The sequence below is a fragment of the Anomaloglossus baeobatrachus genome, chromosome 8 (genome assembly GCF_048569485.1).
Source record: "Anomaloglossus baeobatrachus isolate aAnoBae1 chromosome 8, aAnoBae1.hap1, whole genome shotgun sequence".
NCBI classification, from domain to species: domain Eukaryota; kingdom Metazoa; phylum Chordata; class Amphibia; order Anura; family Aromobatidae; genus Anomaloglossus; species Anomaloglossus baeobatrachus.
The window spans coordinates 177,252,103-177,270,225 of NC_134360.1; the positions used below are offsets into that span (position 1 = coordinate 177,252,103).

General features: G+C 47.2%; 1 protein-coding gene across 1 annotated transcript in view; it reads left to right on the forward strand.

The window, feature by feature from the left end:
* The first annotated feature begins 4,887 nt into the window (after positions 1-4,887).
* Positions 4,888-18,123, forward strand: part of ITPA (inosine triphosphatase) — a 43,875-nt gene continuing 30,639 nt past the window's right edge. The window contains exons 1-4 of the mRNA XM_075320994.1: positions 4,888-5,002; positions 9,729-9,786; positions 14,467-14,531; positions 14,928-15,001. Coding sequence (XP_075177109.1) covers positions 4,940-5,002; positions 9,729-9,786; positions 14,467-14,531; positions 14,928-15,001 — 260 coding nt within the window. The 5' untranslated portion in view covers positions 4,888-4,939. The remainder of the gene's footprint in view (positions 5,003-9,728; positions 9,787-14,466; positions 14,532-14,927; positions 15,002-18,123) is intronic.

An 18,123-nucleotide genomic window follows, 5' to 3' on the forward strand; every position in this document is an offset into this window, starting at 1 on the left:
ACTTCCGGGTCACACCGCCCTGGGAAAGGCGATAGCGCAAGCGCGGGTTCTGATTGGCCCGCGACTGTCCGGCGCAGCTTTTCATTGGACGGGGGGCGGGACCGTGGCTGGCTGTAGTGTCCCCATGTGTTTACATTGTGCTCAGTGGTCGGAGAGTCGTATGTGGCCGGCGGTGACCACTGTGTGTGACGTACACACCTGTCACCTGTGCTGCCTTCTGAGCAAACCAGCACATGGGGCTCCTGCAGTGTTTGCCCATTTACCCCCCTCACACAGGCTGGAGGCATCTTGTAAGCGCTTCACTCATCGGCTTCTACTGATAGACTGCAGAGGTGGACGGTAACCTAGGCAACGAGCAGTACACAACATTAAAAATCCATCTGTTGTTGAGAATGGTTAAGATTTGTAACGAATAGATTGCAAAGTTGCTTCTTTTTACACAAACGTACCCATTTTGTCCTTTTATGATGATGATGATGATGATGATGATGAAAACAACCCTTCAAAGCTGGCCATCTGATCTGATCTGATGAAAGACGTGTGTTCCCGCTGGTTTCTGCACATTGGAAAATGAACAAATGTGTATCCAACAATGGCCGGATGGAGGATAGACAGATCCGGGGTTTTATCAGCTGCAAAGGCGTCAACACGTAGATGAGGCTCATCCTCCTCTAAGGACATAAATCTTCTCTCTGACTGTGCCGAGGACATGGTTGGTTGCGTGTGGGAAAATGGATGTCTCCCAGGGTAGATTTGGGTCACAGATGTTCTTACTCTTTCTTCAAGTTTTGTTCCAGACTCCAATATGTGATGATGGAAATCTCAGTCACCTGCAGCATAACCCGCACCCGACAGAGTAACGCAATTTTCTTATTGATAATGGTCATCATAATCCAGGAGAGCTCGAGACAAGAAGAAAAAAGGTCGGGGACAAGGCGCCGTCCTGATCAGTGTAAATACTATAGGGTCAGTTCATCAATTATGGGATTTTTTAAGTTACTTTTTTTTTACTTGACTTGTTCACATTATTGTGCCAAGTTAAAGGAACCTGTCACCAGATTAGGCAACTATAAGCTGCGGCCACCACCAGTGGGCTCTTATGTACAACCCTCCAGAATACTTTTAATAACAGCCCAGACCGCTGTGTAGAATGTAAAAAACACTTTTATTATACCCACCTAGCGGGCGGTCCGGTCCGATGGATGTCGTTGCTCTCTGGTCCGGTGCCTCCTCTCTCCGGGCCAGCACCTCCTCTCTACGGTCCAGTGTCTCCTCTCTCCGATCCTGCGCCTCCTCTGTTGCGATCGCTGTCCTCCTTCTACCTAGCCCAGTATGGATGACACGTCCTACGTCATCCACACAGGCCAGCATTGCGATCCTGTGCAGGTGCACTTTGCTCTAACCTGCTGAGGGCAGGTCCAATTACTGTAAGGCGTAAGGAAAGCTTACAGACCGCCTGCGCATGCACACTACAATACTTTGATCTGCTCTTAGCAGGGCAGATCAAAGAGCGCTTGCACATGACTGCAATGCCGGCCTGTGTGGATGATGTAGGACACGTCATCCACACGGGCATCCACACGGGCCTGCAAAGAAGGAGGATGGCGATTGCCGCAGAGAGGAGGCGCCGGTCTGGAGAGAGGAGGAATCGGACCGGAGAGCAGTGACGCCCATTGGACCGGACCACCCTAAGGGAGTGTTATAAAAGTGTTCTTTATGTTCTACACAGCAATCTGGGCTTGTATATACAGTATTCTGGAGTGCTGTATATAAGAGACCACTGGTGGTGGCCGCAGGTTATAGGGGGCAAATCTGGTGACAGGTTCTCTTTAATCAAATTGATGCACACAGTTCAGGGGTGACTGGGGTAAAGTTGAGTCAAATTTTGGGCTTTTTAAAAAGTCTTACAGAAAGAATGAGCTGAAAACATCTGGGCTCACTAAACTCCACCCCAGAAAACAGGAAAAAAAACAAGCAAATGTGACCCCCCTGACCTTATCAGGGTGTCACTGAGAACTGCACTTCTTTCTCTTGTGGTGCAGAACTCATCCTCCATGGTTCTGTGATCCTAAAGGCCGCTTTACACGCTATGATATATCTAACGATATGTCGTCGGGGTCACGTCGTTAGTGACGCACATCCAGCATCGTTTGACATATCGTAGCGTGTAAAGCCTGCTTTACACCTTACAATTAAGCATACGATATCGTATGCGATGTGACACGCCCCCATCTTATGTGCGGCTTGTTCAATTTGTTGAACGTATCGCACAAACGATTAACCCCCGTCACACATACTTACCTTCCATACGACCTCGCTGTGGGCGGCGAACGTCCACTTCCTGGAGTGGGAGGGACCTTCGGCGTCACAGCGACGTCACAATGCGCCAGCCGGCCAATAGAAGCGGAGGGGCGGAGATGAGAGGTTTTACGTTCAATCGCAATCACACGTAGCTGTCACACGCTACAACACCACTAACGATGCCGGATGTGCGTCACTTACGACGTGACCCCGCTGACACATCGTTAGATTTGTTGTAGCGTGTAAAGCCCGCTTAACACAAATGAGCGACTGTGAACGAGCAAAAATACCTTATCGTTGCTCGTTGACACGTCGCTCATTTTCAAAAAACCGAACGTCCTTCTGTGCGCCGGTTGTTCATCATTCCCGAGGCAGCACACATCGCCCCGTGTGACACCCCAGGAACGATGAACTGCAGCTTACCTGTGGCCGCCGGGCATGCAGAAGGAAGGAGGTGGTCGGGATGTTTACGTCCCGCTCATCTAGGTCCCCTCCACTTCTATTGGCCGGCCGCTGTGTGACGTCGCTGCGACGCTGAACATCCCTCTCCCTTCAGGAAGTGGATTTTCGCCGCCTACAGCGAGGTCGTTTGGAAGGTAAGTACGTGTGACGGGGGTTTACGACTTTGTGCAACACGAGCAACAAATTACCTGTGCCGCACAAACGATGGTCGCAGGTGCGATCGCACATGCGATCGCACGAGAAATTGAAGCGTGTAAAGCAGCCTTAAGTCTGATATTGTTTCCCATCAGCAGTTAAATCCTAACCACACCTCACACCACACCCTGTCAGGCACACCAGTGGGTGGTCTAGCTGGAAGAGGGCCACCCGCCTAGGGGTCAGGCAGACTGGTGGGAGGGTCATAGTCAAGTCGAGTAGTAGCTCCCAAAGACTGAGGAGCTGGGAGTAGCAGCTCACTGAAGTTCAGTAGTAGCCCTCAGAGAGTGAGGAGCTGAGGGAATTGTAGCTTCCTGGGAGACTTTGATTAGGTCGCAGACGGTGGTCTGGGACCAGAGGAGTCGGAGACCTGCTCGCAGGGTATTGGAGAAGGGTGCCCAGACTTAGTTTTGGAGAACGGTCAGCACCGGAAAGTCCAGTAACCGGACCGGTACCGAGCACGGCGGGGTACAGGACCTTAGATCAGGGAGTAGCTTCACGCAACATGGTAATTCACCTGTGGAGGATAGTCTTTTTATGAACTTTCCCCAAGAGCTCAGAGATCGAAGGCGCCAACACAACGAGGGGGATAGCGCTTTCCAGCTTATGAGGCCCACTGAAATCCCAAGTGTCAGCCATCGAGAGCACAGCTTCACTATTTCAACATAGGGAGCGAGACCCCAACAGCTTCAGACCGAAGGGTCACTTAGGAACTTCTACAATTGTGCATGGAGGTAGGCTCCAGACCACTAACAATACCAGCGGGGACGGATTCCCGGACAAGCTCCCCCGAGTGGCAGCGGCACCCAGAGACTTGGTTTACTTCTATGTCAGAGACTGATTAATGGTTGCACCAACATCCACACAGTCTGAGTACACTGCTCTCCCTGCGTACTGCCTGCATAGCCCGCACCACGCTACCCTCCACCTATCCTCAAGAGTCCCGGGGTCTCCCCTACCTGTGGAGGGATCACCATCTGGCTGCCCCGCTCCATCTCCCATCGGCACTCACCTTACCGCGAACCATGGGTGGCGTCATGAACTCTCCCTTGTAAATATTCCCCCCTTTTACACGTCAAAGTGGCCACAAGCCCCCCGGTCCGGAGACCCTCGAGCCACAGCAACCCCGGATCCGAGCAGTTCGACTGCTGCAGGGGAGGCACACCTTGAAAACGTTGGCGTCACGCAAGCATATATATATATAATAGAGTTCAAAAAAGGCAAAAAACACAAAAAGGTAAGCGCAAAGGCAATGATGAATCGGGGCCAGGGGTGTTTGAGTGTGACAGTTTTCTGGGTAATTTTTGTGACATTTTTCACGAAACATGCGACTTTGTGTGCTAAAAAGCTGCAAAAATAATTCAAGACAGAAAATAGACTTATTTTGTGCAAAATTCACGACCCGCATGCACAATTGTCATGAATCTGGCACAAACAACAGCAACAAATACCGCACAAGACAAAAAAAAGTGACTTTAAAAGAAAGAAAAAGAAATAATGAATCGGAGCTATTGAGTCAAGTCCAAAAGGACACTGAAAACATCGGGAAAGCCTAAAATACACACATAAGGGCAAACACCAAACAAAACAAGCAAACACATAGAAAATAGACTTGAAAAAGGGGCAAATCGAAACAAAAAACTGACAAACACATAAAATAGACTTAAAAAAGGCGCAAATGTAAAGATGAATGAGGTGCAAACAAAAAAAATCACTAAACAACAAAAAAAAACCCCCATGCAAATGCAATAATGATGAATAACTAGCTATTTCCTTCCATGCAGCTTCTTATTTCATGGTCACAGCGCCATCTAGTGGCAGATCAAGCTCATAGCATGATAGTTCTGTATAGGAACACAAGCACTTCCAGGTCGTGTTAGTCATTGGCTAGAGGTGAATTCTGATTGGTCCTGGTGTCGTTTGGGGGTGGGGGATGCAGCAGGAGGGGGCAGGTTGCTGGATGCCCATGTGAAGTGTGGAGATGGCTGCAGTGACTGGAAGGAGTGTGGTGTTTGTGACTGGCAATGCCAAGAAGCTGGAGGAGGTAAGTGTTAGTGGGGGTAATGGGCAGACATTGGGGAGGCTCAGCATTGTGTGGGGTAGAGGAAGCCATGTCCATTATTACACACGTGTGACGTGACCTGCAGGAGTCCTGGATGTAATACCAGACTTGGCCTGTGTGTCAGAGTGGCGCTGTTTCTGGGAATAGAAGCAGACTTTTTTTCCAAGGGGGTAGGAAGCTTTCTATGCCTCTTCCTGCTCTTCTCGCTCCTCAGCAAACTTTAAGAATTATCTGAATTTACTATAGGAAATTAAATTGAAATATATATGTTTTTAAATGTCCCTAAACTCTTAAAGGGATAAGGTATGGTCTATCAATTGGTTGTGCTATCACTTTATGATCTGTAGGGTTAAAGGGGCTGAGTCATGATAGGTTACTGATCACTGCGACCCCCCCACCAGGAACCAATAAGGACATCCTAGATCCGGCATTTGCATGGAACAGCAATAGCCGAGAGCTGACATCTTTAGACCCTATAGCAGGAGCAGAGTGTATGCTTGCCAGTAAAGGGGGACACGGGACAGCCTGAATTATTCTTGATGGTGTCCCCCAGTGGTGGAACCTCCGGTGATCCGCTATACTGTGGACAGGCAATAAGTTACTCTTGGAAAAATGTCTTAATCCCCTTAAAGGGGTTTTCCATTTGTCTGATAAATGTCCTCAGTTATAGAGTGACTGCAGACTTCTGACTGCTTTCAGTGTGCGCACCGTACACTGTCAGGATCCTTCGGTATCGGTGGCCATGTGACCATAGTTATATAATATGCGTACTTCCAGACACATTCCAACTAGACGTGCACGGCGTCGCTCCATACATGTGAATTGACGTCTAGTCGGCCTGTCAGTGTACTGCTGCACTCACATGTCTGTTGTTTTCTCAGATCGCGCATGGACCCGAAGAGTCTCACTGATCCGCACACACATCAGTTTTACAAAATAGATCCATGAGACTCCAAGCATGTCCTATTCTTATCTGTCTTGTGGATCATACTGGTCCATTAACTCCTTCCCGCATTAGGACGTTAACTACCGTCCTGAGAAGGGGACGGCCACAGTTATAGAGAGCTCAGGAGCTGCGCTCCAGATGCTGGCTGTATTACACATCCGACACCGGTCTCTAACCACTGCCACCACAGCTGAGTTCTGTCTGTGGCTGTTAACTATTTAAATGCTGCTGACAATATCTTACAGCGGCTTTTAAGTGGCACATAGCAGTGGTATCCAGGCACTGCCAACGAGGTCACAGGTATCGTAGGTACTGGAGAAAAGGGTTTAGCAAAAGCAACTAATTTCTGAAATGCATTGCTTTTAATAAACCCTTTTAGGCACCTTGACATGTCCGTGAAAACATTTGTGTTTGGCACGGTCATGTTGAAAGTGCATATGGCCCATCCGTGTGCCGTGATTTTGGCACACTAGTGTTCACCGTGTGCTATCCGTGGAACTTTTTACTCGTCTGTCCCCAGCGCTGCTGCTTCTGGGTCCGTGGTGCAGTGAATATTCATGAGCATAATGAGCGGGCCTGAAAGCAAGTTACAGCAGTGCTGGAGACAGGTGCGTATAGAAAATCATTTTATTTCAAATATACATGTTTTCTCCGGTACGTGTCACACTGATCACATCACTGTGTGGTCCGTGTGACATCTGCTGGAGGACAACGGACTTGTCTCTGTGCGGATCACACGGGCATGCGTCTGCGCCACACAATCCTTGTTAAAACACTGATGTGTGCGCAGACCCATTGATTTTGTTAGGCCTGTGTATGTCCGTGTCTTCGGTACGTATGAAAATGGAAGTCATACGTACCGGAATCACTGACATGTGAAGGGGGCCTTATGCCGTATCTGTGACCTTGTTGGCAGTGCCTGGATGCCCACACCAATCCTTGCCCTATACACTGCAGCAAAAAAAAAAATGCAAAAAAAATCAAAATGCGAGAATTGCATTTTTTTTTTTTTATCACCTCACCTCCCTTAAAAAAAAAAGTAATAAAAAAATAAAAGTATCTTGTGTACACAAAATTGGTACAAGTAAAAACATCAGCCCTCACCTGGCCCTAAGAACAAAATGTTACTGGACTTGGAAAATGGTGACAAAGGAAAATTTATGTATATATTTTTTTTTACAATGTTCAGATTTTTTTTTTTCTTCGCCCAAATAGAAAATAAATTGATGCCTATTTGGTATCGCCATAATGGGACTGACGTGGACGGTCATGTCTCAAGCTCATTTTTACCACTCAATGAATGTCGTAAAAGCTAAATCCAAAAAATAATTGAATTGCTCTTTTTTCACTTTTTCATCCCACTTGGAATTTTTTTTCCTGTTTTTCAGTACATTTTAAGGTAAAATACATGATGTAATTGAAAAGTACAAGTCCCGTGAATAACAAACACTATAAAAGCTAATTAAAACTGTAAATATATGGAATTGCTATAATCGTCCTAAGTAAATCATCGAGCCACTGAATAAAGTCACCGTGTGAACGCATTCTCAGTGCAGCCATGTGAAAAGAGTGGAGTTTATGGAGGTTGTTTTTTTTGGGGGGGGGGGTTAGTTTAATAAGTTATATTTACTCTAAGGCTTGCGACACACATCCGTGCCGCCGGCACGTGTTTGTCATTTTTTACACGTACAGGCGGCACGGAGACACGTACAGCAATGCTACCCTATTGTAGCAGGCACACACACGTAAAACCACACGGAACGTGTGTCCGTGTGCGTTTGTACGTGTGTGCGTTTTTCAAAGCGCTGACATGTCAGTGATTTCTCTGGCAGCACGGGTGTCACACGGCCCGCACCCATACCACACGGGTGTAGTGTGGATGCGGTCCCGTGTGACACGCGCCGGAGAAAACACACGTGTCAGTGAAAAAAACAAAAAACATTAACTCACCTTCTCCTGCCCTCCTGTCTCTGCCACTGCTGCCTCTTGCTGCCGACCGCCGCTCATTATTCTCATTGAATATTCACTTCACTGCCTGGCAGCAGCAGCAGCGGGGAGACGGGAGGGCTGGAGACCGAGGATCAGCACCACGGACAGCAGCGCGGACAGCAGGAAGGACCAGGTGAGTATGTAAATTACCGGTTCTACGTGTGCTATCGCGGATAGCACACGTAGAACACACGTGTCCCGCACGTACCAGAGACACGTACTTACCTGCACGCAACACGCAGGGGAAATACGTGTCTTTCGGCACGTGCGTGAATTTCACGTGAGTGTGGCAGAAGCCTAAGATGGTGCCGCTGACAAATGTAACTCATCCCACAAAAACAGACTACGTAGGTAAAAGAAAAAAACAATGACAACTTCTAGAATGCGGCAACTAAACAAAAGTTGTTCATTGAGGCCAAAATAGAGGGTTAAAGGGAACCTGTCACCAGATTTGGGGCCTATAAGCTGTGGCCACCACCACTGGGCTCTCATATACAACATTCTAACATGCTGTATATAAGAGGCCAGACCGGGGGTATAACATAAAAAACACTTACCTAGGAGGTTGCTCCGGTGCAGACTTGTCAGATGGGTGGTGCCGTTCTCCGGGACCGGCGCCTCCTCTTTTGGCCATCTTGGTCTTCCTTATTCTAAAGCCGGTGTGTATAACGCATCCTACGTTATACACACACGTGCCGGCACTGAGGTCCTGCGCAGGCGCACTACAATACTTTGATCTGACATGCTCAGGGCAGATCAAAGTATTGTAGTGCACCTGTGCAGGACTTCAGTGCCGACGCGTGTGTATGACGTAGACACGTCATGCACCGCAGCTTCAGAATAAGGAAGACCAAGATGGCCGAAAGGGGAGGCGCCGGTCCCGGAGAACGGCACCACCCATCTGACAAGTCTGCACCGGAGCAACCTCCTAGGTGAGTATTGTAAAGTGATTTTTATGTTGTACACAGCGGCCTGGGCTCTTATATGCAGCATGTTAAAATGCTGTATCTAAGAGCCCAGTGGTGGTGGCCACAGCTTATAGCCAAAAAAGTGGTGAGAGGTTCCCTTTAATGTTACCCACCGCACATCCGGCAGCCGTCCACACCCCCCCTCACTGGTGGAAAAACCAGTGACTGCGATATGGCACTACTCCTTCATTATTCCTCACAGATCATAAAGTGATGCGCCCATCAAAATCTGAACAATCCTTGGAATATCTTCTATTCCCCCCAAGATGTCCTGATCTAATGTCCCTGAATGCATAGCATTGTCTGCACAGTGGCCCCCCTCTCCCTGCAGACTAGTGCCGGCCACAGGGCCCCTTATGGTTGATGTCTGTGCGCCCCATGTACAATATTTGTATTTTTTGGAAGGCGATAGGTCATTCCCACTTTGTTCTTTTGGCTGCACCCAACATCAAATTCTTAATGAGTCTATCCAAATCAGGAGCAGCCAACAGATCTCACCTCCAGGATAATTAATGGGGTTATCCAATGTTGGGGACACTTTCTTTCTTTCTTACTGGCATGCATATATTTTTGACTGTTAGTATTTGTAATTGAGTTTCATTAAAATTGTATTCTATTTGCCTTCTATAGCCTACTGTCTATAGCTGACTGCAGTATGAGTTAACTAAGAATCCATCAGTGAGCTCGTTTTGACTGTCTATTGGAAGAGCTTGTATCTAGTGATGTATAGAAGACATGGCATAAGCGAACATGGCAACAAGGCGACTTCCAGTTTACCAGTTTGCCTTCATTTCTGTATCCGCAGGTGATTCAGATACTCGGAGATAAATTCCCTTGTAAACTTGTAGCTAAGAAAATTGACTGTAAGTATATTCCTGGAGACTCCCGATACATGGAGACATAGACCACAATGTAGTGCAGATCCCAGGAACTACAAATGCAGGTGGTGACTGATCCTCACCTGCCGGCTCAGGAGGATTCTGCCGGACAAGTGATGAAAACTATACAAAGTAACTGGAGTATATTCCTGATTCTGGTTCATCGATCAGGATATAGAAGCTATGGAGAAGTAGCGCAATAGGGTCTTACCAGATAAAACACCAAAGATTGATAATTAGGTAAACTCGCCTACAGGGATTGTGCCAGTCACAACTCCTATACTCGCATAGTCGCAAGGTGAAAACAGCTGCAGCCCCAAAATATTCAGAAGGAGATATATAAAGGAAACCGGGTGTCACGCCACACTTATCACTATCCAGACCAAATAAATTATTCCATGTCTTTATTGAAATTCAATAAAATCCAGGATTATGCTTGTCATTGCTATATGTCATGAGGAAGGGGGCTGCGACCTCCGAAACGCATTGACCTGTACTTGGCAATTTCAATAAAGACATGGACTAATTTATTCGGTGTGAATGGTGATAAGCGCGGCGTGACACCCGGTTTCCTTTATATATTTCCTTCTAATTCTGGTTCATGGCAGCCTCTGTTGATCGGCCAAATTTATAAAAGCGCACCTTCATTACTGAATTTGGCGCATCTGATTGCAGGAGGATTTTTTGTCCAAACCGTCTGGCTACAGAAATGCTGGTGTTAATGAATCTGTCCATATAAGTGAAATCATGGGATCACTAAAGCTAGTTGTTATATGGTACTTTAACAAGTTCCCAAAAACAAAAATTTATATATGTCCCATAGATGGTGAGAATAGAAGTTCTGCCTGTAGGAGCCGGCTGTAATATACAACTTAGAGCCCGCTAGTTGCCATCCCCACACTTTACCTTTATAGATGCTGCAGTTAAAGGGAACCTGTCACCTGATTCATTGTTGTGAATACATTTGGACTAGGTTCCAGTTTGGGGCTCCCTCTTGTGGTCAATGCTGGTAGTGAAGTTTGCTTGCTGAATAGAAACCAGACAGCTGGGGATGATTGGCAATCAGGTTCTTCTGACTTGGCCTATATAACTGAGTAGTGTTCTCTTATTCCTGGCCGATGCTCAATGTTGTCTACTGTGTGCTAAGGACATTCTGAAGCCAGCCCTTCCTTCTGTGTCTACCAGAACTCCTTTCAGATAAGTTTGGTCTTTGTACCTCTGCTGGTGGTTTCCACCTTCTTGTTGTTTTTCTGTTTAGGTACTAAGGCTTATTCCTATTTTGCCTGTGTGGAGTTCTGGGTGCAGTTGGATCATTCCCTGCTGGGAATGTCTGTGTACCTTGCGCCATATTCTGACATGTATTTTGTTTTGTCATGCTTGGTACTATTTCAGTCCCTCCACTATATTAGTGTTTTGTTTGGATCCCAGTAACACCAGAGTACTGATATAGTGGGGGAGAGTCCGTGTGAGCTCAGTATTTTTCCATATCAGTCGTGTTGGTTCGTTTTCTAGGGTGTTGCACGGCTGCAGACAGTGCTCTTTTCTGTCCTTTCCTATTTAGATAGTTTGGGCCTCATCTTTGCTGAATCTGTTTTCTACCTGTGTATTGTGTTTTCCTACATCACCATAATCTTTATATGTGGGGGGCTATCTACATCTTTGGGGACTGCTCCGTGGCAGATTAGCCTTTCCTGTATTTCTCTTTGTAGGAAAAATGAGTTCTCCGGATGTGTCTAGTTGACCAGGTCATTGTAGGCACGTCCCACGGCTACGTCTAGTTGTCAGTTAGTGGTAGGTCTGCAGTTCACTGAGATTCCAACCACTCTGGTACATTCTGGGTTTCCTAGTGTTTGTCCTTTTTCTGATCCTCCTCGATCACTGAATCACAACAATTCATACTGTGCAAACCGTAGGAGTTATAGCCTGACTGCAGAATAGCATGCAGGTATGGTTTTCTCTGAAATGTTTCAGACAAACTGTGCTTTATTGATTCGGCCGGAGACCAGACTAGACCAGCAGTGCGAGCCGCTGTAGAGGTTTGACTGGTCACACTGTCACAATCGTCTCCCTGCATGTAGAGACCAGTGACAGCCTGGACTGGAGCCTCTCATCTGGCTCCCTTTATTTAAATGGGTTTCATTTCTCTTGGCACTGAAGTGGTTAAGTGCCAGTTTTTCTACTGCAGCTTTTGCTAAACAGTAACTTGCTGAGTGATCAGCTGCACTTACTAAGTAGTCACGCCCTTCAGCTTTAAATAGTGTATCCCAGCATTCCCAGCTGAAGATACAAAGTCATTTGTCTCCTGGCCGCCTTTAAAGAAGGTTCTGCAAGTCATGTTCCTGTGCTCAGGCTATAACCTTTTGTTTCATTTTCCCCTGTTTGTCTTTTCTTCCCTGGTGTGCTGTTAGTGCAGCGGTGAGGGCTAGTGAACCCCACCTGCCCCTCACTAGTCAGGGTTACTATAGAGTTTTCTGAGGGTCTCCGGTTCCTGTTCGGCAACATGACACACACTGAAATAGACATGTCAATCATTGGCGGCCGCCCTGGGAGAAACTGGCTGGGGCAGCGACAGATTAGTCTGGTCTCCAACTATGGTCCCCGGCCTGATCTTTAAAGTCCTGTACAGTATATTTTTCTTGGAAACTCCTGAGCATTTGAGTTAAAAATATACCTGGCTGCAGTGGTGCATCCGGGCTCTGATCCATGCGGACTGCAGTTTGGGCAATATAAATACATGATATGAATTGGGTGACAGATTAGTTTGCCTACATAGATCTGTAACCCATCCAGTTTTTTAAACTTTCTAATAAGTTCTACCACATCTATAAAATGTGATTGCAGCCATGTGCCTGTCTCCTGACCCGGCCAGCAGTATCATTTTAATTCGCTGATCTTTAATGAAACACATTTTTTAGCGTATCAGAAATATAAAAAAGAAAATGTTAAAAACAAAAAAAAACCATATCTATGAAAATATGTATACACTCGCACAACACTTATTTTGAAAAATTGTAGCAAGATTTGGACTTTTTGTTCCTTCATTCTGCCAAAAATGTAGATAAAATATGTACCCAAAAATGTCACCCGGGAGAAATACAGCTTGTCTCACAAAAATAAGCTCTCATATAGCTGAGTTGATTGAAAAAATGGAATCCTTGTGCCTCTCTGAATATGTAGATGCAAAGTCCTGTCTTTTAGGGGTTTTTTAGTGCATTATTCATCAGATCAATAAGACAAGATCAATTTGGGATCACTATAATATATACTGACCCACAAAATTGTGTTAAATAGTAACTAAACCTTTGTTCATTTTTTTTTATTTTTTTGTCTTTTTTATTGCAAGCAGATCAGTGAGGGATTGGGTTCAGATTTCCCCACTGATTTCCCAAAAAACCCTGTAAGTGCAGAACTCATAAGACGAGCGCTCGCTGATCTGACTATGGATTCAATAGAAAACCTTCTCTATGCTTTGTGTGCGCTCCTGTCTCCTGAACTGTGCATTCTTTGTAACAATACAGCTTCCCCAGGGATAACGTCCCCTCGCTATACGTTGATTCTTGTTTTTATGGATACAGTAGCACCTTATGCTATATACAATTGTTAATTTTGAGCGGTGCATCCTGTGTGTGTATGTATGTATGTGTATATCTAATATATAAAGCTCAGAGTGTGTGTGTGTGTCTGCTAAAGGAATCTGCACCGTCGCATTTACAATCATGAAATTTTGCACAGACGCCCCATGTGACTCAGGAAATGTCATAGACTATGTTTGGGTGGGAAAATGTAACCCTGTTACGCTATAAAATCCTACAGCCATTAAACTGAATGGAGCTGAGAGCTGCAGGCTATAAATAGCAACTGTCAGTGGTTGCTATAGGAACAAAATAAACTGTTAGTATAAGAGAGGATAGACGGATAGAGAGAGACCGAAAAAGACAGACAGAAAGAGACAGGCCGGGCAGAGAGACAGGCCGGGCAAAGAGACAGCCCGATACAGAGATTGAGACAGATAGACTGATGCAAATACAGAGAGATAGAAACAGACAGACAAGGAAAGAGACAGACAGAGACACACAGACAGAGACTGGGAGAGAGACAGTTAGGCTATGTGCCCACGCTGCGGATTTACCGCGGATTTTGCCGCGGATTTGCCGCGGATTTACCGCGGATTTCCCGAAAATCTGCAGCAGCGGCACTTCCAAGCCATTTCAATGGCATATTGGAAATGCTGTGTCCATGCTGCGGATTTTTCCGCTGCGTATTTGCCGCGGATTTTGATGCGGAAAAATCTGCAGCATGTCAATTGTTTGTTGTGGATTTTGGTGCGGATTGTGGGTATAGAATGGGGAAAAAAAAAAATCCGCATCAAAATCTGCGGTAAATCCGCGGCAAATCCGCGTGTGCGGATTTGCCGCGAAAGTCGCGGATTTTCATGCAGAAAAATCTGCAGGTACATTCTACCGTGGACACATAGCCTTACTATCCCAGGCAACGCCGGGCACTACAGCTAGTACATTATATTATATCATTTATTCTCTAACGCTATTTGTGCATCCGCACGGTAAACAGCTTAAAATTTAACATAGTGAAACATTAGAAATGTCCCCCCCATTCCTCACTTTGTAACTTATCAAAGTTTTGGGGGTTTTTTTCCCTCTATTTTAGTGCCTGAATACCAAGGAGAACCTGATGAAATTTCAATTCAAAAGTGTAAAGAGGCCGCAAAACAGGTATAGAAAATTACACATAACATGATTTTGGGAAAACCCTTTTATCTGCTATTCTTGATCACTGGGGGTCCGTCTGCTGGGTCCCCGTACATTCCTATAATGAGACTCTTCTTGAATAGAGCGCAGGGGCCCGTGCTCGTCCTCCACTCTGTTCATTGTCTACAGGACTGCTGGAGAAGGCAGAATACAGCACTCCACCATTTCCAGCAGTCCCGTTATCTGCGAGTTTTTGTACATCCCTTTAAGTAAAACCTTATGTATTAACATGGCGCTAAACGACACATGCAGGATACTTCATTGTATGCCTAATATTGGACTTTCTTCTCCTGGAAGAAAACACTGACATACAGGCTTCTAACATTATAAAACTAAGATTTCTGAACTTTTTGATTTCAGATCCAAGGTCCAGTCATTGTTGAAGACACGTGCTTATGTTTTAACGCTTTGGGTGGTCTTCCCGGCCCCTATATGTAAGTGGATGACATATATCACGTCTGTGCATTCTGCTAGATACTAGAATCTTACAGGAGATTTTGATAGCAGATAAAATCTTGAAATTTGCTTGTCGGTAAATTAAATTTACCAATAATATTTTTGGGTAAAACATTTCCGGCTTATCCTGGAGTAGCGCAGCAGAGCGTGTGTCTTGTACTCTACACTTTCTGTGTCCAGCACATATATATATGTGTGTGTGTATGTATGTGTGTATGTGTGTATATTGTGAGGTAGCGTCGTCGGCTGCGCTGCAGAAGACACGGGATCCAGGCACCAAGGTTCACAGCACACGGTTTATTCCAAAGAAAAAGTTCACAATAGTACATAGGTGCCTTTCCGGCAGAGAACTCAGGGAGATGTGATCACCCCCTCACACCCGGCACACCTGCCCTTGTTCCTGAATCTATTTATCCCTCCCTTCAGCCTGTAGGGAAAACAGCATTAACCCTATAGTGGATTATCATGGAGTGAGCACAACCGGGGCGAGACATACCGGCCGTCATAGATAACCCCGGTCACAGTCTCACATACCCCCCCCCTCAGTTCAAGCGTGCAGGGTTGAACTCCAGCCATCAAACACGGGCCGCGGGACAAGGCATCGGCGTTGCCCTGCAACCTACCGGCCCGGTGTTCAACCGTAAACCGGAAGTTCTGCAGAGAAAGGAACCACCGGGTAACCCGGGCATTCCGTTCCTTGGCGGACCTCATCCAGACCAGTGGAGAGTGATCCGTCACCAAGCGAAACTGCCGTCCCAGCAGGTAATAGCGTAGGGACTCCAAGGCCCACTTGATCGCCAGGCACTCCTTCTCCACTACGCTATAATTCCGCTCGGGAGGGGTGAGCTTCCTACTCAAGAAGGTGACGGGGTGTTCCTCCCCCTGAACCACCTGAGACAGCACTGCCCCCAGGCCGACCTCCGAGGCGTCAGTCTGTACAATGAACTCCTTCCGGAAATCAGGGTTGACCAGAATGGGCTGTCCGCACAGGACCTCCTTCAGGGCCCGGAAGGAGTCCTCGGCCTGCGGAGTCCAGCGCACCATGACGGACTTCTTGCCTTTGAGAAGGTCCGTCAAGGGGGCTGATAGTCCCGCAAAATCCTTTACAAACCTCCTGTAGTACCCCACGATACCCAGGAAGGCCCTAACCTGCTTCGTGGTCAGGGGTCTAGGCCACTTCTGGATCGCCTCAACCTTGTTAATTTGGGGCTTAATCACTCCTTGGCCTATCACGTAGCCCAAGTAGCGGGCTTCCGTGAGTCCCAATGCACATTTCTTGGGATTGGCTGTCAATCCGGCTGTTCGAAGCGCGTCCACCACCGCTTGTACCTGTTCCAAGTGGGTCTGCCAATCGGAGCTGTAAATAATGATGTCATCCAGGTACGCTGATGCATACGCCTGGTGGGGTTCCAGCACTAAGTCCATCAACCTCTGGAACGTGGTCGGAGCGCCATGTAACCCAAAAGGCAAGACAACATAGTGGAAGAGACCCTCCGGCGTAACAAAAGCGGTTTTCTCCTTGGCGGACTCCGTTAGTGGCACCTGCCAGTACCCCTTGGTCAGGTCGAGCGTGGTAAAATATCGCGCCTGTCCCAGCCTATCAATCAGCTCATCCACCCGGGGCATGGGGTAGAGATCGAACTTGGATATTTCGTTCAATCTCCTAAAGTCATTGCAGAACCTTAAGGAGCCATCGGGTTTTGGTATTAGGACAATCGGACTAGCCCATTCACTCCGGGATTTGTCGATGACCCCCAGGCGTAACATTGTCTTTACTTCCTCCGATATGGCTTGTCGTCGAGCCTCCGGTACCCGGTATGACTTCAGGCGTACCTTCAGGTGGGGCTCGGTGACAATATCGTGTCGTATCAGACTGGTCCTACCAGGCAGCTCGGAGAAGACATCGGGGTTCTGCTGAACCAACCGTCTGGCCTCTCGCCTCTTGCTTGGTGAGGGCTTCTCCAATCCTTACTTCCGGTTCGTCCTCTCCGGAGGTCGCTGGAGCCGGAGGTGAACGACCCGAAGAGGAGGGAGGTGGGGAAAAAACAGCCATCAGGCTTTCCCGTTCCTGCCAAGGTTTTAATAGGTTGACATGGTATATTTGTTCAGGTTTCCGCCTACCGGGCTGCAATACTTTATAGTTAACCACCCCGACTCTTTCCTTTATCTCGTAGGGGCCTTGCCACTGAGCCAGGAATTTACTCTCCGCCGTGGGGATTAATACCAACACCCGATCCCCGGGTTTAAAGGTTCGCACGGTGGCTTGTCTATTGTAGCGGCCGCTTTGCGCGGCCTGAGCCTCCTGTAAATGCTCCTTCACAATTGGCATGACCGCGCTTATGCGGTTCTGCATACCTAAAATGTGTTCGATCACACTTTTATGGGGGGTGGGCTCTTGTTCCCATGTTTCTTTTGCCAGGTCCAACAATCCCCGGGGATGTCGCCCGTATAACAATTCAAAAGGCGAAAACCCCGTGGATGCCTGTGGCACCTCTCGTATGGCAAACATCAAATAGGGAAGCATCATATCCCAGTCTTTCCCGTCTTTTGAGATCACCCTTCTTAGCATGGTTTTCAGGGTTTTATTGAAACGCTCGACTAAACCGTCCGTTTGAGGATGATACACAGATGTACGCAACTGCTTGATCTGGAGTAGCCGGCATAGCTCTTTGGTCACTTTAGACATGAATGGGGTCCCCTGATCCGTAAGGATCTCCTTGGGCAACCCCACCCGGCAGAACACAGCAAACAACTCCCGAGCTATAAGCTTGGCTGCAGTATGTCTGAGAGGTATCTCCTCTGGATACCGGGTGGCATAGTCAACGATCACTAGGATATGCTGGTGCCCTCGAGCAGACTTTACGAGGGGCCCCACCAGATCCATCCCTATCCGTTCAAAAGGGACTTCTATAATGGGTAACGGTACCAACGGACTGCGAAAGTGGGTCAGGGGTGCGGTAAGCTGACACTCCGGGCAGGTTTCGCAGAACCGTTTTACCTCCCCAAAGACCCCGGGCCAATAGAACCTTTGCAATATTCGCTCCTGCGTTTTCTTGACCCCTAGGTGACCACTCATCAGGTGTTTATGAGCCAAGTCGAG